Raw genomic sequence first — 26,174 nt, 5'->3', positions numbered from 1 at the left:
CCAGTGTAGCATAATTATATGGGCTGCATGTTGGCTGCATTGTCGCTTACAAGGTGGAACAGCCCTGCATCTAACTTTGCATAATTTTATCTTTGGCATGTGATTCCATCTACAGGGCAGAGTGCTGTGGATACTAGATGAATGTCTTGCTTGCTACATACAAAACTAAGGAGTTGTTTGCAGCCCAACAAATTTGTTTCTCATTTAAATGAGGAAAACCTTATTTGAGTCTCCATAATACCTTACACAAGTATTTGCAAATATGAAGACATTTTCCCACTTCACCATGCCACGCATCTCAGTGCAAAACTGGTTTAATCCTGCTTGTAAGTTATGCACCAAAGATAATCCCTTGTTTGCCATTTAGTTTTATTTTCTTTCAGTTTCTTATGTATACTGTGGGGTGTATTTTTCCTCCTTTTCCTACTGTTGTTTATTTTGTAAGATTTGTGGTGGGTCTTAAACTGGGACTAGCGTGAAGTTGCGTCCCTGACCAATATAACAGGGTAATATTTTGCTGTCCTCAATACACCGCCAGATGAAAGGAGTATTACCATCCTGTCTTCTCAGAGTAGTTTTTTTCTTTTTTGTTGGTCCAGATTTTTCTGTGCCACCTCCGTGTCTATTCAACTGTGGTGAAGATCCCTGGAATGCTTCTGCAAGTTCTCTCTATTGCGCTACTAAATAAATAGCCACAAATCTCACAAACAGGGAATATTTTGCCCAACATTTTCAATATTACTTTTCACAATGCAGCTAACAATTGCTACAATAATACCACTCCCTTGAGTACATTCAAATGTCCACACATGCATACTGTAGGACAAGAGAGAGAAACCAGAAAAACAACTACCACTCTTGAATTGTTCATTATGCCCTTGTTGGTCCGTTATTTATTCCATGGCTCTCAGATTCAGGCACTTGCTGCACTATGGCACAAATGACTCCCTGATGACCAGTGGTAGTAATACCATTTTTACTGGTTTCCTTCACACCAGCTCCACCACTGTTCCACATTCACTGCATACAAGAAAGGAAAACATACAGTTTCCCTCTCCCAGTACATTTATCCTTATTCAATTTACTCACGGGCATCTCTTGTCGATGGCTTTGCAATGGTGTGTTGGGATGTTTACAAATACCCCGAAACACTACAACTGTTTATTTTTTGTAAGACTTGAGTGTGAAACTCGTTGTGGTTTCCTGTGACGTGTTCCTGAATAACACCTGTCTCTTGTTTGGGTTTCGTGACTTCCAGCACTCTTTGGACGGACAGATTATCAACCTTTTTGGTCACAAATTGATCTATATATGTGATCAACACCTTCAAATAATCTAAAAATAAATTGAGATATTCTTTCCTCTCTTTTCCTTTTGTTCCCTGCCTGTGAAGTAAGTTTTGGATTCGTTGGTTATTTCAGACGCCAAGTTTCTTATGATTCAATTCAACAAATTGCTGATCCTTTTCCATACCCATTTTTCAAGTCAGGTGATAATAACTGGTTTTTGTGTTACATAATGTTCAATCACTATCATGTTGTACTTTTGAGACAAACTGGCCATTTATTTTGGAACTGTCTCCAGCTTGCTTCACTTTTGGCAAATATTTTGCTGATTGTTTCTCATAATATCGACATATATATTTGTGGACAGATTTTTTGCAATCTATTTATACTCATCACAGCTTGGTTAACATGGGTGACGCTCTACCAATCTGCACTAGTTATAAAGGAATTTCAGTATTTTGTTTTTATCCATACTGAATGAGAGGTCGTGGTTCTGAATGTCAATGTTAAAAAATATATCGGCTCAACCACTTGTTTATAGTGTAAAACACTAAGATTGACGCGTTTCAGAAGTCAAGCTTCCATCATCAGAATAATAAAAAGTAAAAGAATCTGTTAAAACTCGATAAAATGGAACATACACCAGGCACAATAAAATTGATAATAAAATTAAAACACTGTGGCAACTTCCCTTGTTGCAGCCGTGTCTTCCAAGGTACATATCCACATAGTTGTCAAAATATAAAAAACTTTAAAATGGTGTTGCCTATGGTGTTCAACATCTAACCACATGGCTCTCTCCTCTATCGTCGTAAACCGCCCATGTGTCTTCGTTGATACCACACACCACGTAGCCAAACACGACTGCATGTTTTATTACTGGTTTTGAAAGAGTAATGATAAACGTGCCCAAAACTTGTTCGTCAGAGAGAATTGCAATTGAAATGGGTCAAGGAGATTCAAATAAATGACAGAAATGATGCACCAAGTACGTAAACAGAATACATACATCACCTGATCTATTCCTGCATGTCCTCATACAATAACTTTAGTAAACATTGATTATACAAATTTAGCAATATAAATTAGTGGAATCAGTTACACCGCCATCTGTGCTCTTATGGAATCACAACAATATTTCAAGGGATTTCTCCCCTTCTTTTTATTCAAGTCATCATTACTGTAACTGAGATGAAATTATACATTAATTAATATGTGGAATATTTATTGTCTAAGTAGCGAGTATCATAAATATTTTTCTATGATCGCTGTAAAGTAAAAGAAAGAGAAGAAAGCTCCTCAAGTGAACTCTGTTATAAAAGGGACAAACAAAGATGCAAACGACCACTCCATTTAGATAGTTATGCAGAACAGTTTCAGTGAAAGAGTTTAATTTTAACATGACATTATCGTTCAGAATTTCATTTCCAGATCAAAACTGTTATAAAATGTATGATAACTAAATGTGGATGATTTTTGTTTTGGGTATAGTATTTAATTCCAGTTATCAATTATTGCAGTATTAATTTTCGTTCATTAAATATGATAGAACCTGTAATGACTTCTATTTTTTCTGAACTCTGTCTTTTTTAATTTTAATATTCATACAATTAATGTCAATATTAACACAGAGAATTAAATCAAATAAATTGTTTCCAAGCAGACTGTGGGCCATTGCCATTCCGAACCTAATAGTAAAGAAACCCTGGAGATTTTTGAATAATTTAACAATTTTATTAACGACAGAATTCCGTGAATAAGTCAAAGATAATTTTTGAGTCCCAGTTTGTATGTTTATCGTTACCAGAAGTGAAGTAAATAGCATGCAATGGTGTTTTAAGAGCCAATTAAGACCTGAATTAACTAAATCCCAATTGAAGACAGAAAGGACATTTGCATGTTCCCTTAATAGTGGTATTAATATTTGAAGTGAGCTCTCCAACTATGGAAAAAGATATTGATAAATAATGAGTCAATTAGTGAAGATTTATATCGATGTCCTAAATGGTCAGATTTATGTAATCAGTGAGGGATACAATTTTTGTAAGTTAAAGCATTGCACAGATGATTGCCTCTGGATGCTCTACAATAATATTTCACAAACTAAATTACACTGATTTTTGAAATACTGTCTATATCATTGTCATAAAAGGTCCCAATCTTGAGTTACGTTCAGCAACAAATGAATTCAGGGATTTTCTGCATGTTGCATTTCTACATCAAACATATTCATGTTATCTTCCTTTGCAGAAATTGATATGTTCGTTTCTGTACATTATTTTAGAATAGAAAGCTTATTACTTTTTGGATGTCTAACTTTACACATGTTTTGGGAAATCAGAGGGAAATGTAGTAATTGTGAGATAGGATTTGTTGGTAAACATAAGTGTCCGTAACAGCATAAATTGAGGATGTACCCTAAGATTACATCCAGTCACATTAGACCATATAGAAATGACCTTGCTACTGTACCACACATCACAAACGACGGATGTTATTCTTACGAATTTAGAGAAATACATTCAAAAAGGCAATGAAACAAATCTGCTGCTTCCACTAAAAACTTTAAATGAGGATTGTAAGAACAAGAGTATTGATCTCTGATTGTATGTTATGGCACTTGTATTATTATCTACACCACACATGAAAGACACAGGGAGAAGAGTTACTGATAATTTTAGGAAAAGCACTCTGCAATGTACTTTACAGTATTTTAAGATGTATTTATGCTGTTTTTAAGAAAATATCCTTTTACAGTAAAAAAATTAAACCTACGTCAGTAAAAATTAGTATTCCAGTTCTCAGTTATATATAAATACATGTTAAAGGATGAAAGTTTCAATGGAAATATCATTGCAAGAACGCAAAAGGTATGATTAACAAAACCTTTGGACTCCAGCTACCGGAATTGCTGTTTGGTCAGAGGTATATTTGGGAAAGACCATACTTATATAACCTTAATTAGAGCGAAAACTTTAGGAAGTGGTACAATTTATAAACAATATAAAAATTTGTTTACAGAAAAACAAAAGAAATCTATACAGGCTATACAGTCTATGAGAACAAAGTAGTGGGAACTAATCTACTAATATATATACAAGAATTAACAACCGAATACGAAAATTCGTTTGTAATCCGTTTCTGAATGAAAAAAGCATATCTCGAATACTTATTTTCACCATTTGCAGAATTAAGTGACTACTGTGAAACTACACATCATCATTCACTAATTACTCAATAATACTTGCTTACTCACTAATATCACACTGCAGAAATGTCATATACTTTTCCCATATATACCTGCAGGGGCGACATTATGTAAGCTGTGGCTTCTGGATACAAACTTGTCAGTAATGGTTGTAGGAACAATAGTAAATGTGATGGGACAGCTATTTTTGTCAAAGATTATTTGAAATTGACAGCAGTAGAAAAGTATCACAACTTGGCAAGATGTAAATACTTTGAACTATCTGTAGCTGATTTAGGAGATCTTAATACCTTTCTTGAAACACTTTATACAGGGCTGAAAACTATTCAAAGCAGATTTTGATAGGCTGCTTAATAATACAAAATATGACAGGAACAAGAAGTTATTTGTGGGGATTTAAATGCAGACTTTTTAAAAGATTCAAGTCATAGAAATGAGAAGTTAAATGTAGTCAATTGTTTCGAGTGTATACAAAGAGTCAACTCTCCAACTAGAATTATTACTGAAACTAAATCTGCATTTGACCAGACTTTTATAAACCATGTTATCTTCATTAAGCTGCAACATTATATATATGAACTACAGTGGCCATGAAGCTCAGGTTTTGGCAATTAAACTGAATGCTAATACAAAATAGGGATGAAAAACTTACAAAACTGGACACAAAGACATCAGTGATGACAACATCAGAGTATTTAAGTTTATGTTGCTAAGGGATACGTGGGAAAATATCTTCAGAAAAAGTGAAATAAATAGCATTTCCGACCGTTTACACAATGTATGTTTGCATTGTCGTCATATAGCATTTACAATGGAAAAAAGTATAACTGAAATAGTTAAAAATAATGGGATGTTGTAACTTCCAGTAACAAGAAAGTCACTACTCTTTCATAAAACAAAACACTAGAATTTAGAAATTGTGTTAAAAAAAAGACCAAGTGTGCAACAAGATAAAAGAAATTAAAAGAAGTAATAACGATAACTATGTATTAAATGCAAAATATAAGAGAAATGTTATGAACAAGATTATCATATCAGAAACTGGCACAGATTAGACACAATAAAAATATCTCTTTCTAAACAGTAAATAGCTCATTAGCTTAATGTGTATCATAGTAATAAACGAAATCAGTTAATACAAAATAGCATCCAGATATACTTTGTCTACCAAATTATGTAAATGCTATTCTGAAGTAAGATGTCACACTGACAGGGGTGAAGCTAATATTGAGGTCGCTTAGAAATCAATATTTGTGTAGGTTGTATGGTGTACCACAGTATGTACAGTCTCTAAAAAATCGTCAGATTATAGTAATAAAATCAATAATGTACACAGTAAACATATCCCTATGAGCATGAACTTGCCTCAGTAGCTTAAAAACAGCAAAATTAACTACAGTATTAAAAAAGAGGTGTACTGAATCATATTATTTTTTCGTTCTTTCCTTTTCTTATATATAAGCTATATGTAAACTGAATGAGTTACAGACACAAGCAAACGTAGTTTAACGAGTTTTTTTGTAGCATGGATAATGTTTTATACGTTGTTAAATATCTGCAAGAAACAAAGTAAGAAACACACTCTTCAATTTGTTCTGAGAAGTGGTAGTGTACAGAGGTGTCCTTGGATCCGTCGTACCAGCATTGTTCAATATGTGTATTTTAACCGTTTATTAAAAGTATTATAAAAAGTTATTAGAAAAGGAATATTTATTAGCATGGTTTTAATGTCAAATACTATCTATTCATGTTTTCACTCACTGTCGAGATCCTGCATAAAGAGGATCAGTGCAGGCAATACTAACTAAAGCGGTATATGGAGGAGCATTCCTGCAGCGATATTGTAATACTCAAGACTAAACACAATGGAATTAATGTGGAGGTAATGACTCAGACTTAATGTTGTTGTTGTGGTCTTCAGTCCTGAGACTGGTTTGATGGAGCTCTCCATGCTACTCTATCCTGTGTAAGCTTTTTCATCTCCCAGTACCTATTGCAGCCTACATCCTTCTGAATCTGCTTAGTGTATTCATCTCTTGGTCTCCCTCTACGATTTTTACCCTCCACACTGTCCTCCAATACTAAATTGGTGACCCGTCGATGTCTCAGAACATGTCCTACCAACCAATCCCTTCTTCTAGCCAAGTTGTGCCACAAACTCCTCTTCTCCCCAATTCTATTCAATATCTCCTCATTAGTTATGTGATCTACCCAGCTAATCTTCAGCATTCTTCTGTAGCACCACATTTCGAAAGCTTCTATTCTCTTCTTGTCTAAACTATTTACCGTCCACATTTCACTTCCGTACATGGCTACACTCCATACAAATACTTTCAGAAACGACTTCCTGACATTTAAATCTATACTCGATGTTAACAAGTTTTTCTTCTTCAGAAACGCTTTCCTTGTCATTGCCAGTCTACATTTTATATCCTCACTACTTCGACCATCATCAGTTACTTTGCTCCCCAAATAGCAAAACTCCTTTACTGCTTTAAGTGTCTCATTTCCTAATCTAACTCCCTCTGCTTCACCCGACTACTTTCGACTACTTTCCATGATCCTCGTTTTGCTGTTGATGTTCATCTTATTCCCTCCTTTCAAGACACTATCCATTCCGTTCAGACTTAATAGGCACCTGTTAAACTTGGTTTACTTGTACTAAAAATATTGTACTTCCTGTGACAGATCTACAGTTTCAATGGTTGTGGTGATTATCTGGTAGCGCACAATACTGGATGCAGCAGAACTTGATGCAAATTATGTTTATTGACTTTGAAGGTAATGATATTAAACGTGTGTTGGTATTTGTATCAGTTAAAGTTTCACCCACGATTGTGCACTGATACAAAAATTACCTTCAAATTTTTATCAACTATTGTTTCCATTCAGTTATTTCAACTATTCAGCATTTATTAATCACTTTCCATTTCCATATACTTGTTCAATGGCGACTGTGTAAAGGATAGCGCCAAGTGAAATATGAACAGACCTTTCAATTGCTGAGATAAAATTTTTCGAGATAAATGATTCATATTATCGTTACAAGGAACTGATGAAACTTTCATTGTATTTGTTACATGACCACGAGATTAGAGATTGGGAATCTAGAAACATTGAAAGAGCAAATTAAAATTTTGCCTATAAACGAGACAAGCCAGGAATGCTGATTTCAGTGGAAAAGGTAGGAAGCTGCTACACTCTATACTTATATGGCTGCACTACGCTCTCCAGTTTGTTAATCCATGTATCTTCACACTTTTGTTTTGGGAAGTGGTAGCATATGGAGGTTTGCTTAGATCCTCCATACCAGCACTGTTAAAAATGTGTATTTTAACTGTTCATTAAAACTATTATAAAAATCATTAGAAAAGGAATATTTACTCACATGGTTATAAGGTTAAATCCTATCTGTTCATCATTTCACTCGCAAACCGAGATCCTGCATCAACAGGTTTGGTGGAAGCAAGAGTAATTCATGTCATGTATGGAGGAGTGTTCCTGCATCAACATTGTTATACTCAAGACTAAACACAATGGAATTAATGTGAATGAACGACTCAGACTTGACAGGGACCTGTTAAACTTGGTTTACTTATACTACAAATATTGTGCTTCGTATGATAGGTCGACAATTTCAATAGTTGCAGTGATTATTTGCTACTGCACACTACTGGAAACAGCAGTACATAATGCACATTATGTTTACTGATCTTGAATGTAATGATATTAAAAGTCTGTTGATATTGGTATCAGTTAAAGTATCACTCAAGATTGTGCACAGATTCATAAATTACCTTGAAAAATTTTTCAACTCTTCTTTTCAATCAATTTTTCCAACTATTCAACCAATTACTAATCCATTTCCATTTTCATATTCCTTTTCAAGGGGCACTTTAATCTAAATAACTGTTGTCCAGTGTTGTAACACAGTGTTCCCTCCAAAATACATGAAATAATGTACAAAGTTACATTACAAAAAATATCATATAATGTCCAAGTCATCTTGGATTTAGCAAATCTGAGTCTGCATTAACAGCTATTTATTAGTATTTAGAAGAACTGGATGGCGTGGAAGATGTCATCAGAGGGATTCGATATCACTGGAAAATATCTTGCATAGAAGAAAGGCAGCAAATGGTCATATTAAGGTATGATAACATTGAAGAAAATGACATTACAACAATACACATCTATCTAATAAATTACCAATGAAGTATGGAGTACCACAAGGCCCTGTGCTAGGATCTCTATAGTTCCTTTCAGTGTGTCTGATTACTAGCTAATGTCAAAAAATAACTTAATAATAAATACAGAAAAAACTATCTTTATCAGTCTCCACTTTTCTTCATTTCTACAAGAATTTGATACAATACCATGGATTGGCAATATGTAATTGACATCAGTTCTGAAACTGAAGTTCTATGAATATCGCTGAAAATCCAATTTAAAATGGTGCTGTCATATGAAAGCTCTTGGAATAAAGGTTTCAACAGGTTTTTCTGCTCTTTCTGCGCTAAATCAAACTGCTGCCAAGCCAGCAGTGATTAAGACATATTATGAACACTTCCAATCATTAGTTCAGTAAGGGCTCATCCTCGGGGAAGACACAGCTCTCTGTAAAACATCTAGACAACACTTCATTCAGCTGAAAATAAAGGGCCCACAAGACTTTTAGACATTAGTTAGTTGGTTAGTTTCATGAACCATAGATCATTTTGCATGATAAATCATAATGGGATGGATTATGTCATCTTATAATAACAGAAAAAATTATTTTGAAACTATTGCTACAAACTGAACATTTATATGTTTTTCTTAACTACACAAAGGTGAATTATTAATTCCTGCAACCACCTTTAAGTCATTACAATAACAGAAATTGTTCTAAGGAATAAAAGAAATTGGCACAGAGAAAGTTTTTTGTTTTTAGATTTTATTTTTCTGTCTGACAGACTTTTTATATCACTGGTTAAGTGATCAAAACTTTTAATTGCAGCTTTGTGTACCACTTTTTGTGTTGAAGACAACCTTAATATAGAGTAATAAGTATCATTTTTTCTTCTTGTATTGTAATTACATACATCGTTGTTAATTTTGAACGGGAGTGAGTTACTTACAACAAACTTCACGAGGTAGACTGTAATGCAGTAGTGAGAACACGCAACTATTTTGACAGATGTCTACAAGAAGATCATGTGGGAGCACTGTGTATTATTCTTACAGCTCGATTCTGAACAATGAAGATTTTATTGCTTAAATATGAGTTAGCCAAGAACATTATTCCACAGGACATTATTGAATGGAAATATGCAGAATATCTCAGCTTACTGATTTGTCACTCCCCAACGTTTGCAATGATTCCAAGTGCAAATGTGGCTGAAGTAAGTCATTTTAGGAATTCCAAAATGTCTTATCTTCAGTTTAAATTCTCATAAATAAGGACATTTAAGAATTTTGAATTTTCCACTCTATTTATTAATTTCTCAATATGTGTTACACTTTTCATTGTTGTGGTACCCCTGGATATAGAGAACAGAATATGTTGCCTTTTAAAATTGTAGATGAGAGCATTCACAGATAACTAGTCAATGGTAATTTTAAGAAATTATTTACTATATCATCTGTTTGTGTATGTATGAGTGTATCTGTTTGCTGATGAGTGTCTTTTAAACAGCGCTTGAGACCTATGATAAAATAAAAACATATTTTTCACAACACATTAAACACAATTAATATTCACATATCTCAGCCTGTAACAGTATTAGGTCATTCAAGTGTTTTGCAGATATCAGTTAAATTATGCAACAGCCCACCTACTGATTTAAAATAGCAGTGACATAAATACATAATTTCTGGGAACAGTATTCTTTCTCTCACTCTCTTTCTCTCTCTGTCTGTCTGTCTTTCTCTATTTTGCTTGTCCTACATGCAGTGTATTGTCTAAGTATGTAATGGATCAGAGTGCACCAACAAATAATGATGACCTTTAACTGCTAGCAACATTTAATTTATAAAATAAGTAATAGGTTCCTACTAAAATAAATACCATGTTATCGCAGTTGTGGTCATATACAATTTAGAATAAAAATACACACATCATGTTATAGTGTGGTACACACCTTGAATGATGAGATAACACTCCACCTCATTTTGTTGTCATCCGAGATGTCCACTAACATACAGCATATCATAATTAATATTTTGTATTGACAAAGTACAGCACTAACATTTTTGTACAACTTTCACAAACTTTAAAGAAATGCACGATTTCTTCCTGAACACACATTACAATGCCTGATAAGTTTTAAAAGTGGAATAAATTTTATATACAACCATACATTTCCAGAAACCAATCTTTTGGTTCCTGTTTTGTTGTGTCCATTTATGTAGGTACAGCAAATACTTCGTATTTTAGCTTATGTGATATGCAAATCACCCACTCATCATCTACACTTTCGAGCATTCTGGGTCATTAAACTTCTGTGTTTGCGGCACTCGTTTTTGTATTTCCACAAACATGCTCACAATTTAAGAGACTCCGCAATTATTGCTAATGATTTCTTTTTAGGTTTGTTTGGAACTACAAATCACACACACACCAGAAAATTGCAAACATGAAAACCAAAATACAGAAATGGTGCTTTGAAATTGAAACAAGAATTGACAAATGGAATTTGCTGTTCATTAGTGCAGGAAGGGAAGTTGCATCAGAATGTGCAAATGGGATGAATATTTTGTGGCATACTCGAATTGCCTTTTGAGTGATGTAATTGAAAACTGAGTTCTCACACACATTGGTTAGTTAGGTAGTTTCATGTTCCATGAATCATTTGCACAATAAATCGTAAAGATGTGGAACAAGTCATTTTATATTCACATGGCAAATTAACTTGTAGTTTGAAGATATGGCTATATGCTGAACATTTATTACCATTAATATCATTAAATATACAGATGTGAGCTAATAATTATTGCCTATCGCATTTTACACATTTCAATAATAGAAATATTTCTGCAGAATGGAAGGAGTTGTCAAGGAGAAACATTTTCAGCTTGTTTTAAAATTTTACTTTGTGGGGTAAGTTATAAAACTTTCAGTTGCAGCACTGTGCACTTTTTTGTGCTAAAGACAACCTTAATGTTTAGTAAAGAATGTCATTTATCTTTTTAATATAGTAATTGTGTACAACATTATTTCTTTTGAACTACAATGGATGATTTTCAACAAAGTTCCTGAGGAAATAAATATATTACAAAGCATAAATTGGAATTCTCGACTCCTTAAACATGTCTATAAGATTATCATGGATAGATGGATACTTAGAACATGTTTTTGAGCAACATACATTTTCCTTCTTAAAGATGAGTTACCCTAGAACATTGTTCGATATGACGTTATTGAATGAAAATATGCAAATATATCAACTTACTGGTTTGTCTCCCCTGTAGATTTCCGAAGATTGTAAGTTCAAATATGGCTAAAGTAAGTTGTTTTAATTTCCAAAATGTGTTTTTTTCTTGTTTAAATTCTTATCAATATGGACACCCACAAATTTCGAGTGTTCCATCCTATTTACAATTTTCTGATCATGTGTTGCACTTACCATTGATGTAGTACCTCTAGACAGGCAAAGCCGAATATGTTGTGTCTTTTTACAATTGAAGGTGATACTGTTCACAGAAAACCTGTCAATGAAACTTATAAGCATCTTGTTCACTTTTTTTGTCTTTCAGAGTGTGTGCTTGGATTGATTATAGTACTACTGTTACCAGCAAAGAGTACTAAATCTGCTTGTTGCATATTAGATGGAAGATCATTTACATACATGTGGAACAATAGCAGATCTAAGATTGAGCCTTGGGGGACCACATACATGATTTCTCCAACGTCAGATTAACGTCCCTAGACTACGTTTGTTGCATTACTAATTACTACTTTATGCTTTCACTTCATTAGATATGACATTATCTTGGCTACACCATCAGTCCCACAACACTGTAGTTTATCTAGGAGAGTACTGTTACTCACACATTCAGTTACCTTAGATAGGACAGAGAAAATATCATCTGGCTGTATTTTGTATTTAACGCACGTAAAATTTGGTGAGTGAACAAGTTAATAGCATTCTCAGTAGCAGAACCCTTCTGGTATCCAAACTATGATTTGCTGAGGGTATTATTGTTCCTCAGTTACTATTCTAGAATATGTCACCTTCTCAAAAATTTTCGAAAATTAAGTCACTAGCGAAATGGATCGGTAGGTATTGTCACTTATCCTGTCATCCTTCTCAAAGAGGCATTTTACAATGGCATATTCCAGTCTCTCTGGAAAAAGATCCTTGAGTTAGTGATTCATTAGGCTGCGAGCAGGCAGCACATTCGATGACATAAAGCAGGCTGATGCTGTAGTGTCCTGGGCAGTATGGTTGGTAGCATCTTGCTGAGATCAGGCGAACAATAGAATTTGATGCATTGTTATTCAATTTGATAGTGGAAAGAAGTCCATTTCTGACAGTACAATTATTCAGTGTAAAGTAAGGTCCAAGCATTCTAATGAAACAGAGAAATGTTTGAAGAGTTTAATACCATGCATGTGAATTTACGATCAAATCCTGATAAATTCCATAAATGCACTAGAATATCTACATTTACATTTGATTCCGTTTTGAAAGCGATCGATGCAAGCTTGAGAGTACTCTGCATCAATTTCCGTTTAACTGTATCACTCGCATCAGCGCAAGTTAAGTAATTTCAACACTTTTTTTGCTTTTTTGGATATTATTTTCAACGAAAATAGTGTAAACAGCTGCATCTAACATTACTAGTGGCAAAAACTGTGCGACACTTGTTTGTGAATTACTTTGTCTGAACAGAATAACACAATAAAAATATTTACTTTATGTTAATTTTAAGCTTCATTACTATTTCACAACAAACCTTCCTTCCAATGGACTTATTTTTATACTGAAAATAACTAGGCTGCTAAATTTCTGTCCTTTTCTTGTTCCAGTGTGCTAATTTCTTCAAAGGACATTGCTTGTCACTCACTGCGCACTTAAGAAACACAAACTGGTTTCTGTCCGATGTGCACTCCCTGCTGCTTGCTGTTACTGCCATCTGCACGTGTCTCCCGAATAACCTGCCTCTAGGACACTTCCATATTGTCAAATAGGTTTGTGTTCTGCACATTATGGGAGACAACATTCAACACTACTCACTTGGGACATAACCTTACATATTTCAGATCAGTCACGGCTTATTATATGGGAACAAATCTTTACTTTGCTACTTGAAACACTGTCAAATCCAGATGAACTTTTATTTTTGGGAGTATATGTAATTTTCTTAATTTCAGAAGAATTTGATGAAACATTCATGTGTCTGAAGTTTTTGAGAGTTGTTTCTCCAATGTACTACTATGATTGTTCTCTTGAACTGTTAGTCCCTTTAATTTCTTTTGTTTTATCGAATGATTTTTAAACATATTTGGTGCCTGTCACTTATCATTTATAGCTCTTCCCTTCAGCTCTATACCGATGTTACCATTTTAGGTGGCCTTGTCTCTAGTTTCACTACATTCCATATATCCTCACATCTGTTGTCAGAGCTACTAGTGTCTGACATTATTGGCATGTTCCTTGATTTTTTAATAACTTTTGTTAGTAATTTTGAGAAGTATGTGTTGTGTGCAACTACTGCAGAATATCCACTTGTTCTTGCCAACAGATACATTCCTCTTTCCCTTTCACAAGCTACTTCAGTCCCTCTAATGATTCATGTTTTTTATGTGGCTGTTTAATTTCTTTTCCGATTAGCTTTTACGAGGGTTGGAAGTACACTCTTAAATGGTTTAGAATTCGAAATAGCTTTTATGTAGACAATGAATAAGACAGATCCAACTATGGAGCCTTGAGGTACTCCTCTTTTTATTGGGAGTGCTAATGATTTATCCGTGTTTACAAATGGATTACGCAACTTATTTCTTTAAATTTAAGATTTAATAAGAGTTGAATAAGTGGAGTGATTTATCTTTAATGTCACAGTATTTTTAACTTTGCAACAATTATGTTAAGTGAGACAGAATCAAATAATTTGCTTAAATCAGCAAATGTACCAAAGAAAGTCAGCATTCTATCATACTCTTCATAAATGGTATTAAAGTTTCAATTGCTTTCACAGCTCCTAGATGGCTGAGTTTGGTGAAGAGCAGTGTTAACGATTTGAGAGAAATTACAAGTGTGATAAGAGTGAAATGGTGACATTGTGATCTATGTGTGTGTGTCTGCATAAAAGTGATGAGCTATTAATTATAATGCAAGATTTTCATTCTACTTGTGCATAGCTGAGATCAACATTCGTTTCCATGTGGCACTACCTAAATTAAGTACGTCTTTTCGTAAGTAACTAGTGCTTAGCGTGGCACAAAATGATTGAAAGATGCTAAAAGATTATTATTATTATGATTTTTATTATTACCATTATTAATATTAGTATTAGATTACCTACATTGCCAAAGACATAACCTATATTGTAATGTGTGTGTTGTACCTTCATGTACGTATATGTTCCTCTGATCTAATAAGAAACCCTCGACGAGACTGCTCATGTCTAGTCATGGGCACTCAGAACATTTTATTTTGCAGGTGTCCAGGTTGTAAAATTTGTCAGTGTTAGTTTACATGCTGTGTGTCACCCTACTACAAATTTTTTTGCCAGTGGCTAAAGTAACTGTTAGATTGTATGGTCTTAATATAATAACAATTATCTTCAATATGTTGCTCAGTAGTCACATATTTGGTCTCTTCATTACATGTCCAGCACTTGCAGAATTACGGCGACAAGCAGAAATCTTTTATTCACAGTACTAGTTGTTGTGTATACAGGGTGGTCCATTGATAGTGACCGAGCCAAAATATCTCACGAAATAAGCATCAAACGAAAAAACAACACAGAACGAAACTCGTCTAGCTTGAAGGGGGAACCAGACGGCGCTATGGTTGGCCTGCTAGATGGCGCTGCCATAGGTCAAACGGATATCAAATGCGTTTTTTAAAAATAGGAACCCACATTTTTATTACATATTCGGGTAGTGCATAAAGAAATTAGTTGGACCACTTATTTCGCTTTTTGATAGATGGCCCTGTAATAGTCACAAACGTATAAGTACGTGGTATCACGTATCATTCCGCCAATGCGGACGGTATTTGCTTCGTGATACATTACCAGTGCTAAAATGGACTGTTTACCAATTGTGGAAAAGCTCGATATCGTGTTGATGTACGGCTATTGTGATCAAAATGCCCAACTGTCATGTGCTATGTATGCTGTTCTATATCCTGGACGACATTATCCAAGTGTCCATACAGTTCGCTGGATAGTTAAGTTATTTAAGGAAACAGGAAGTATTCATCCGCATGTGAAACGTCAACCACGACCTGCAACAAGTGATGATGCCCAAGTAGGTGTTTTAGCTTCTGACACGGCTAATATGCACATCAGTAGTAGACAAATTGCACGAGAATCGGGAATCTCTAAAACGTTGGTGTTGGGAATGCTATATCTACATCTGTTGGACCTGTAGCATATTTCTATGCACCAGGAATTGCAAGGTGACGACTTTGAACGTCGTGTACAGGTCTGCCACTGGGCACAAGAGAAATTACGGGATGATGACAGATTTTTTGCACGCGTTCTATTTAGCTACGAAGCGTCATTCACCAACAGCGGTAACGTAAACCGGCATAATATGCACTATTGGGCAACGGAAAATCCACGATAGCTGCGACAAGTGAAACATCAGCGACCTTGGTGGATTAATGTATGGTGCGGCATTATGGGAGGAAGGATAATTGGTCCCCATTACATCGATGGCAATCTAAATGGTGCAATGTATGCTGATTACCTACGTAATGTTCAAATGGCTCTGAGCAGTATGGGACTTGAAGTTATCAGTCCCTTAGAACTTAGAACTACTTTAACCTAACTAACCTAAGGACATCACATACATCCAAGATTCGAACCTGCGTCCGTAGCACTCGCGCGGTTACGGACTGACGCACCTAGAACCGCTTGTCCACCGTAGCCGGCCCTACGTTCTACCGATGTTACTACAAGATGTTTCACTGCATGACAGAATGGCGATGTACATCCAACATGGTGGGTGTTCGGGACATAACTCGCGTGCTGTTGACGTGGTATTGAATAACATATTTAATGACAGGTGGATCGGTCATCGAAGCACGATACCATAGCCCGCACGTTCACCGGATCTGACGTCCCCGGACTTCTTTCTGTGGGGATAGTTGAAGGATATTTGCTATCGTGATCCACTAACAACGCCTGACAACATGCGTCAGTGCATTCTCAATGCATGTGTGAACATTATGGAAGGCAAACTACTCGCTGTTGAGAGGAATGTCGTTACACGTATTTCCAAATGCACTGAGGGTGATGGACATCATTTTGAGCATTTATTGCATTAATGTGGTATTTACAGGTAATCACGCGGTAACAGCATGCGTTCTCAGAAATGGTAAGTTCACAAAGGTACATGTATCAGATTGGAACAACCGAAATAAAATGTTCAAACGTACCTATGTTCTGTATTTTAATTTAAAAAAGCCACCTGTTACCAACTGTTCATCTAAAATTGTGAGCTGTATGTTTGTGACTATTATAGCGCCATTTATCACAAAGCAAAAAAAGTGGTCCAACTAAAACATTCATATTTCTTTACGTACTACACGAATATGTAATAAAAATGGGGGTTCCTATTAAAAAACAAAACGCAATTGATATCCGTTTGACCTATGGCAGCGCCATCTAGCGGGCCAACCATTGCGCCATCTGGTTTTCCCGTTCAAGCTAGACAAGTTTCGTTATTTGTAGTTTTTTCGTTTGACGCTTATTTCGTGAGATATTTGGCCCAGTTACGATCAATTGACCATCCTGTGTATGTTTGGTTCACTTCATGTCATTTCACAACGTTACATACAGATGTTACAAACGTGTGGCAAAGGTGAACAACTGATGATATGCTTGAATGATAATGTATTTTTATCCATATTTATAACATTTTGCTAAACACTCCGTGAAAATTAAATTCATTTATTTCTACTTAGGACATCACACTTTCTTGGAAAAGGTTACTATTGCCCCAGTTTTCTGAAAAGTGCTTGCCACTGATCACTCCACGAGGGATCTTTCCAGCCAGTATTTTCTGAAGCAAAAAGATATGGGCTATCGTCCTTATGACGCTGGGCGTTTGTGCAATACTGTCTCTTTTCGGTTATAAACAGGCGACCCTGTGATTCTGTTGATGTATTTTCTTCTTGAGGTATCATTTGAAGGTATGAGTCATGGGAAAAGCAGTTACAATACTGTTCAGGAGGCCATTAATGAATACTTTTAGATAGTGAGGTCACAAATCAATCAAACAGTTCTCTAGCCAGTTTGGGAACTTCTCACTCAAGTGCGTCCATCTAGTGGAAATTCTTAACAATAACTAAGGTTGAAGAGGAGTTCTTTTTATGGTACTCAGACATTCAGTCACAAATATTGCATTCATTACGCGATGTAATTGTCTTCTCTGACACTGACTCATTATATATATGATGAAAAATATTTAGTTGCCTGAGAAGATACAGCATACTGATTTGTCCTTCTTACACATGATTGAGGAGATACATAGATTCATTTTATACAAATCCTTCCACGGTAGTATATCACAACTAACATGTCATTTTGTGAACAGTATTTCACCTGTTTTTTGGGAAATCATCCTATTCAATTCTTGTAGAAAAATTTGTGATAGTTCTTATTGCAGATGACAACTGTGTTTCTGTTAGAGTATTGTTATGTAGAAGTACTCTCAAAAAGAAAAAAAATGTGGAATAAGAGAATTTCAAGATTAGTAGATTTGAACTATGGTGTGAATTCATCATCTACAGCTTGCTCAAAATATTGAATACCAATGCTACTTAATTCGGTTAAAATCAATGAGGATAATGAGTGCGGAGTTTTCAGAGCCAGTTTGGCTGCCACTGCAAGCAAAAATTCATAAGTATATTGTTAACAGTTACAGTAATTGTGGGGGATAGAAAATCTAAGTCACTGATAATATGAACTGTGCAAGAAATGTAATAAAATTGCGCCAGTGAAAATAAGCAAGGATGTATTCTATTATAGATATTGAATTTTTTTATTGTGGATCTCACTCTCCGATATTTTACATCATCAAAAGGCTAGAAAATAGTATATTACCTGATAAAAAGAATTATACCCTATCTAACCTCTGTCTGAAACAATACAAGCTCGTGATGGAAACATAGTGTACACAATGTTTCGTTGATGTTTCTTTGGACCATCTAACATTCAGGGCAACACTCAATCCATTTTTTTCAGTTGATGATTGATCAGTTTTAGGCAGCTGGAATATTCAGAAAGATAAGACATTTGTCTCATGGATAAGTATTTCTGATGGTAGTTAATTGAGTGAGAAAAGAATTACCTTGCATTGCTCAGCTTTTTTTTTTTTTGCTTTGAACACAAATGGAAATTTGTAATGATATGGTCACTCTGCAGGTCCTCTGCCTGATGGGTTGCTGAAAAATGCATTTCATGTTGTATGACTTCAGTTAGCTGTGATAGCTTGCTAACACATACCTACATTGCTATTAGCCTACTACACTGCCTATGTATGGAATAAACAGTCCGTATTTCATATTGATTCGGATCTAGTAATGTGATAATACGATTTAACTAATTATTTAATCAGTTCATATCAAATGGTTTTTGGTCTGAAGACAACACTGCTGTTGCATGAGACATGTCTGGTGTAAGCCATTTGTTCACAGAGTGTAATGTTACAACTGAATGTATTGTTACAAATTTAATTTGCACAAATGTCAATTTACACCTTATGTTGTACAGTATTTAGTTCACATTATATTATTAAATCATTTACACTATTACGCATGAATTCATCAACTTTCTAGAAGGTCTGTATTTTAGCCATAATTCCATCGCCATTTTAATTTTGTTGTAGCAGTTATTTGATACCTTTTGGTTTCTTTTTCAGAAACAGCACGCAGATCTGTGTAAAATTATTTTTAGTCTAGTTTAGAGGACATTTATCACGTTCCGTTCCTTGTTTTACAAGAACAGACATATATATATATGGCTTCTCCTTTGGTATTGACAAGAACTTAGACTATGTACAAGCTGAGACAATAAGATTTTGTATTTTTTGAGGTATTTTTTGCAAGAGATAGTGTTTTATAGACCAAAAATGCATCTTATTATTTTCTTTTGCCAGAGGAAGACATTTGTAACTCTGACAGAATACTCCTAGACTATTTTATTTTGTATGTCGTGTTCCACAGGACCAAACTGAGCAGCAGTTGTCATTAGTTGTGGAACAAACCAGTAAACGAAATTATAACAAAAGAATAATAATAGATAAAATGGGACATATATGAGTCCTATGTAGATGACAAGGCATAATTTTAAATAAGTTTAGCAACAAATATATATATGTTGGTAATGATGTGAAATTCTTAAAAAGATCCATAAATATTATTATACGCTAAAACGTTTCCGACTTGATTGAAAAAAGGTATAATTTGCTGTTAAGCACATTCTAGCCTCATTTAGCACATCATCATTCATCTATGTCTAAAGTCCATGAACAACTGTAAAGTCCATGGCATTGGACCCTTCTCATTGTACCAATTACTAGGACTTTCTCCCATTCGTTAAACGTACAAAGTGTGGGATAAATGATTGCTTAAACGCTTCTTCGTCTGTCTTCAAGACTCTTCCAGTTGGGTTCCACACTCCACACACTTGTGCAATATTCTAGGATGCTTCGCACGTGTGTTCCGCATGCAGTTTACTTTGTAGGATAATTATAACTCTTTGATTACGAAACGTGGACGAGATGAATCGTGCATTATACTGTTATTTTGAATAATAAATATCGAATTCATATCTTCCTTTATACTTCCAGTGTTTTTACTAAACATTTTAGGTGAATGTTCGGTGAATTCCTTAAACGAGATTATTGTCAGTCTTAGCAGCATCGTTTGAAATTAGCTGTTTTCTGTTGATGTCCCTTTGTAGGCCCGATTCTCGACTTTTCAGTGTGTTTATTGGCGTTCACTGATCTGCAAGGCATTATGGTATATATTGGAAATGCTCGTATTGATTAGCGTACAAAAAGAAAATACAACAATTTGGCATTGATCCTTATTGTATTCTTCGAAGAGTATCACAGAATAATGGAAAGTCTCATTATGGTGGCTGTCTTCTTATCGAAACTGTGAGCTTATATTATGCACAATGCAATCATGTTTCTGTACTGCTCTAGTGACACATCAAGATATGGAAAAACAGTCGTATTAGTATATTGCTTCATTTGGTATTTGCTGGGTTCTAAATTTTTGATCTCTCCTTTCGATGCCTGTGACCTGTCATTGAGGATACTGAATATTGGGCTTTAGGTAACAGCTACTCTCGAAACGTTAATTTCAGTTGTTATTTCTGTAATGATTCATTCAAATTGATACCAAAATGTCCAGTAAGCTTCAGGGGGCAGCCTCTACATAAGACGGACCACACTGTTCCAGAAGAATTCATGAAATTCGTATTCTCTCTCACGTTTCATTAAAAGACTATTTAAAAGGGAAGTATCTTCACGATATTAAACTGTACCGGTTAGCATTTCTTCTAAATTTTTATGATTTTGCGGAAAGTTATTCATAACTTTTTTGAGTGTGGCTCGTTTGCATTATAGGCTGTTCGCCATTGCTCATATTCAGAGGTGTTCTACCTCGAAAAAGTAGCTAAGTGATTTCTGCCTGAGTTTAGCATCAGCAATGCTAAGGCGAAGCAAAAGTTATAGAATAATTCATAATCATAAATCAATAATACGTATATATTAGATACTGAGTACATGTAAGGAGATATTCTTGTATTACGGAGATGACACTCGAGACGCACTGAATACTCCCTCGGCTAGTGCTAGATAAGTTGGAGCAACTGCAAGTACCAAGCAGTAATCATGTTGCACTGTGTACTCATACCTTTATCATTACGGTAGTCAACATATTTGCTATTAATGCACAGTTGTTTGGTAGATAATGTGCTGAAATTTTCGATTTTTTGTAATTAAATGTGTAATATAGAAGAAATGCAATAAACTAGAACTACTCATTGCGTGACTAACAAATCATTTAGAAAACTGCGTAGGACATGAAATATGGACCTTTAAGAATAAGTGAATGCGTCCACAAATTTTCTTAATTTCTTCATCTGAATCTTATATTGGGACGGCTATGGTAAACATCGATTACTTTACGGAATTTCGCAGCATATTATTTAGCCACTTGATATTAAGCTTTTACGAAACAGATCTTCCCGCCATGTTGTCTGGCCATTTGTATTAATTTAAGTCAACAATCTTTGGTGGACTTGTAGTTGGCGTGTGTTCGTTTGGCACGAAGTTTGTGTATCAATGATTTTATACGACATAGCGCTCGAAATATGAAATAATGAGATTGTAAGTTACATGACATAAAAGTTGTGTAATGGGAGGCGTGTGTAGAGCTCGTAATTGCTTTCGCACTAAAGATAAGTGTCCTGATCTACCGTTCTTCACTTTTCCTAAAAACCCTATCAGGTATGTTGGTGTTGAAATGTATTTATAAACTTGTTGATGGTTTTCACATCCTAAATACTTGTTATATTATTTTTTCTTCATGATTTCTTTTGTTTTTAATAGTGCCAAGAAATGGATTACAAACATTGGTGACCCAGAACTGTTGAAGCGGCCACCTAGCGCCTTGAAGAACAATGTTGTTTGTGCCCTTCATTTTGAAGAAAAGTGTTTTGTGAACAAAAAGAAACGCTCGCTTGTGAGGAACGCTGTCCCTACTATATTCAACATTCCTCCATTTAGAACTCAAGAAATCCATAAGAATGATATACATTCGAAATCGGAAAGAACAGACGTTCCTGAGTGTAATAGTGGAGCACTTTTTTCATGTAATGTTGAATCATTTGATAACTGGCATCGTCAGATTGATGCCGTAACAGAGCAGCTGCTGTGTCTACTACCCGAAAATAGCAGCCATACTTCGCAGTTAGAAACGCAAACAGAAAAAAGGTGTGTCGACGCATTTACGCAGTATGAGGATGAAAGTGGAACTCGCGAATTTGAAAACAAATTAAACGATCTGAATAAAGATACCAATGTTGAATCGAGTGATGCAGTTCCGAGAGTGCAGTTGCTGTGCCGTTTGTGTTCAAAGCTTACTCATCGTGAAAGAGTGATGCCAATTTTTAGTTATGAAGCGGAAAAAATACATCTAGATGTTATGATTAATAGCATTATGCCAACGAAAGTAGTGCAGGACGACGGTCTGCCACAGCAGGTTTGCAAGTTGTGTGTACGAAAATTGACATTTTGTCACGATGTAAGAAAAGAGTTTTTAGCCTCAGACAAAAGATTACGGGATCTTTTGGGCATTGCAGCTCCCAAGGATTCGGCTGAAGTAGGCCTACCTTCTACCAAAGAAAACGTCATGGTAAGTAGTAATACATACATTGATATAGGCTACTAATAGAGACAAGCATGCACTTACAAAAGAATAAGCTAAGAGGTCTCTACCAGTGTTTGCATTCTAATTTGTTGCCAGTAGACAGACTATGCCGGTTGAGTAAATATAACAGGCCTCGTTAAAATATTTATGTAATCAAAGCTCTTGCTTATTATTCTCACAGTAGAAACACATGAAGCATAGTAGGAAGGTGTCTCAGAAGTCAGAATGGTGCAGTAAACATGCTGGCATTCTTGTCAACAACAGGGATGTAGACAAGATGTTTGAAAGTTAATATTTCTTGAATTCATGTCCAAGGTTACCTGTATATGTTATTCACTGTACGCTAATATAGGTTAGCACTTCACAGAAGCAGATTAATCTCAACTCGGTCGGCCTCTATTTTTAAAGAAACAGAAAGAAAGAAAAAATGCTTGTGACATGTCAAATTTAAGCAAAAATCCATTGTGTTTATTAATTATTTAATAAAATTTTGTTCAGTCCGTTACAATCGTAATGTTAAGAATAGATTAATACATCAGTAAATCATTAAAAATGTATTTTAGTAAAATATATTTCATAAATTGTAAAAGAAATTATGTTAATAAGAGAGATAAATACATCTTATAGTGTTTTGTGTCCATACACTGCTGTATGTACTGGTTGAAGAGTACCATAAGCTGTAGTGCTGTAATGGACATTAAATGTGGCTCCAGTGTGATGGTTTCCCCCTCCACTCCCCACTCTGGGGAAGTCAGTGGTGGTCAGTCATGTGTAAAATACCATGAGGCCTTGGTTGGTGTAGAGTTGATTGTAAGTTGACATAGCCAGTGAATATGGGTAACAAATTACTCTGTAGTACATTTGAGACCTAAGTTTGTTGTTGGAAATATTTGCTCCATATTTAATATGTAATTATGAGACGTGTACTCAGCTTTGTGAATGCATAAATCATTTTTAATTTTTGGTAGAATCCATCACTACCAACATTTGATCTAATAGTTTCTTTATATATACCTGAAAATGGAAGGCAAATTAAGAAATGTTATATCACTTTATATAGGGATATCCTAGTGTATTTTAGTGCATGTTGTGTCCATATGCAATACATTAATCGTGATAGAAACAAGTGGGCCATAATGTAGCTTGGAAGTTACAAAGTAAATTCCCCTTTCCTTCTTTTATAGTTGTAAAAGATATGCCTAAATATACTTGGCAGAGATTTCTCCGTTATGTAATTATTCTTTCCTCAATTTACTGTTCAATTTCATTTTTCTAACAAAAATTAAAGTGAATATTTTACCTACTAGGTCTCTAGTCAATTCACATTTATTGACTTTGCCATCTGACAGCTTTACCCAAACCTGTGGCTCCACAGTATATCAGTCTGTAACCACAAACAACATTGGAAGGTTGGGGAGTCGGATAAGCCTCTAGGCGTCAACTTTTGCAGTGGAATGCTGTGTTTTCATTGTGCTGAGCTAGGGCTGTTTGTTCTAGAACAAATGACAAAGTAATTAAGGTCCATCATGTATGCCCTAGGACTGATCTGGGAAGAAATGTTATTGTCCACGTTGACTGCTGAAATTTGCTGCAGCGCATTTGTGAAATGGCAGAATTGTAGGGGGACTGTGATATTTCCTCCTTCCATGCAGCTCCTCTTAGTGCAGCAGTCTGTGTATAGAGTGGAGTGATTTCATTTTACCTCCCACCCTGCTATTAAGGCTAAAGAAAAAAGTTTGCAGACCACTACCATGAGTGAGTTAAGTTCTTCCATTGTGTTGTTTGATTTGCAACTAAAGTTATAAATGAAATTTGGAATGAGGCACTACCTTTAATATACTTTGCATTTCATTTTCTGTGGTAATTTATTTCAAAGCTCGTCAGATGCTTGATGGAGGTATGTCCATATTTTTTCCGTGCCATGAGACTATCCAAGAAATAATCCCATAATGAAACATCAACTTACGGGGCATCTGATACCACCATCTATTGGCTTTAACCAATATCATACCAAGCCCCAGGATGCAATGTACAAGAACGTGGTTTCAAGATGGTGATCAATAACCTTAGACGTTTACATGGTGTGTAAATGTAAACATCAAATACAAAATTGTACTAATTATTTATAATAAATATTGAAGCTAACAAAACTACCACGGGAAAGTGGAGGTTTTTGGTGGGATCAAACTAAAATCTGATGCAGCAGGAGCAAAATCACATAAAGAGTAAAATATACAAAACACAACAGTGGCAAAAACACGATATGGCATAAAATCAATACAGAAATCCTAAAAGCAATTGTGCTAACAAAATGCAGTATCAACATCCAGAGTTGAGCTGTATAGCTCAACTTGAAAAGCTTAGACCACTACAAAAATCCTAAAATTGATCATACTATGTAATACCTAAGAACAGGAGCGATACACATAGTGAAAAATTGTGAATACTAGTGAAAGACATTATTGATACCGTACAGCAAAACCAATACTCGCTCATATGGTGAATATTGAAATCATTGCTGCACCAATGTAAGTAAAACAAACTGTGATTCCTGTCACCCACAACCAAATATAAATACTAACAACACAACCAGCAAATTCAAATGAAGCTGGAATAAGACACACTTTGATATCCAAGAACCACACTGTTAAGTGCAGGTGAGATATAGATCTAGCAACAGCTGGTGTTAGCTGAAAGAACGTCATCCACACGAGCTCTTGAATAGCAAGCTTAGAATTCCCAAACCTGGAATCCCTCTACATAGAATGCCATATGTTGTTCTGCTGACAATGTCACATATGCTGGTCACTTGGCCGAGATGCAGCAACTTTGGTTAGGCTCACATTTTCTCCTCAGTCATAACACTTCACATTATCTGCAATTAAATCAATCAATTGTAGGAATTTAACTGTGCTCAACATGTCATCCCCCCCCCATTGCGAAAGGCAGGACCCTACTTGTGAACTTAATTGTCACATCCATAATTAATAAAAAATGAAACATAAAATTAAATCTACAACCATAAACAATACCTACACTAATGCTTCTCAACCCAGAAATGACTATTGCTCATAA

At 35.2% G+C, this 26,174-nt stretch overlaps 1 protein-coding gene across 2 annotated transcripts in view; it reads left to right on the top strand.

The window, feature by feature from the left end:
- The first annotated feature begins 21,609 nt into the window (after positions 1 to 21,609).
- LOC126165823 (uncharacterized) overlaps positions 21,610 to 26,174 on the top strand; it is a 93,781-nt gene continuing 89,216 nt past the window's right edge. Inside the window, exons 1-2 of one of the 2 annotated variants that reach the window (XM_049920353.1) lie at positions 21,610 to 22,177; positions 22,280 to 23,084. In XM_049920353.1, the coding sequence (XP_049776310.1) occupies positions 22,086 to 22,177; positions 22,280 to 23,084 (897 nt within the window). In that variant the 5' untranslated portion in view covers positions 21,610 to 22,085. The remainder of the gene's footprint in view (positions 22,178 to 22,279; positions 23,085 to 26,174) is intronic. The other variant, XM_049920352.1, reaches the window with a different exon arrangement.

This window comes from Schistocerca cancellata, chromosome 1 (assembly GCF_023864275.1).
Source record: "Schistocerca cancellata isolate TAMUIC-IGC-003103 chromosome 1, iqSchCanc2.1, whole genome shotgun sequence".
Taxonomy (NCBI): domain Eukaryota; kingdom Metazoa; phylum Arthropoda; class Insecta; order Orthoptera; family Acrididae; genus Schistocerca; species Schistocerca cancellata.
The sequence above is the reverse complement of the archived record's forward strand: the minus strand, read 5'-3'. Positions and strand labels throughout refer to the sequence as shown.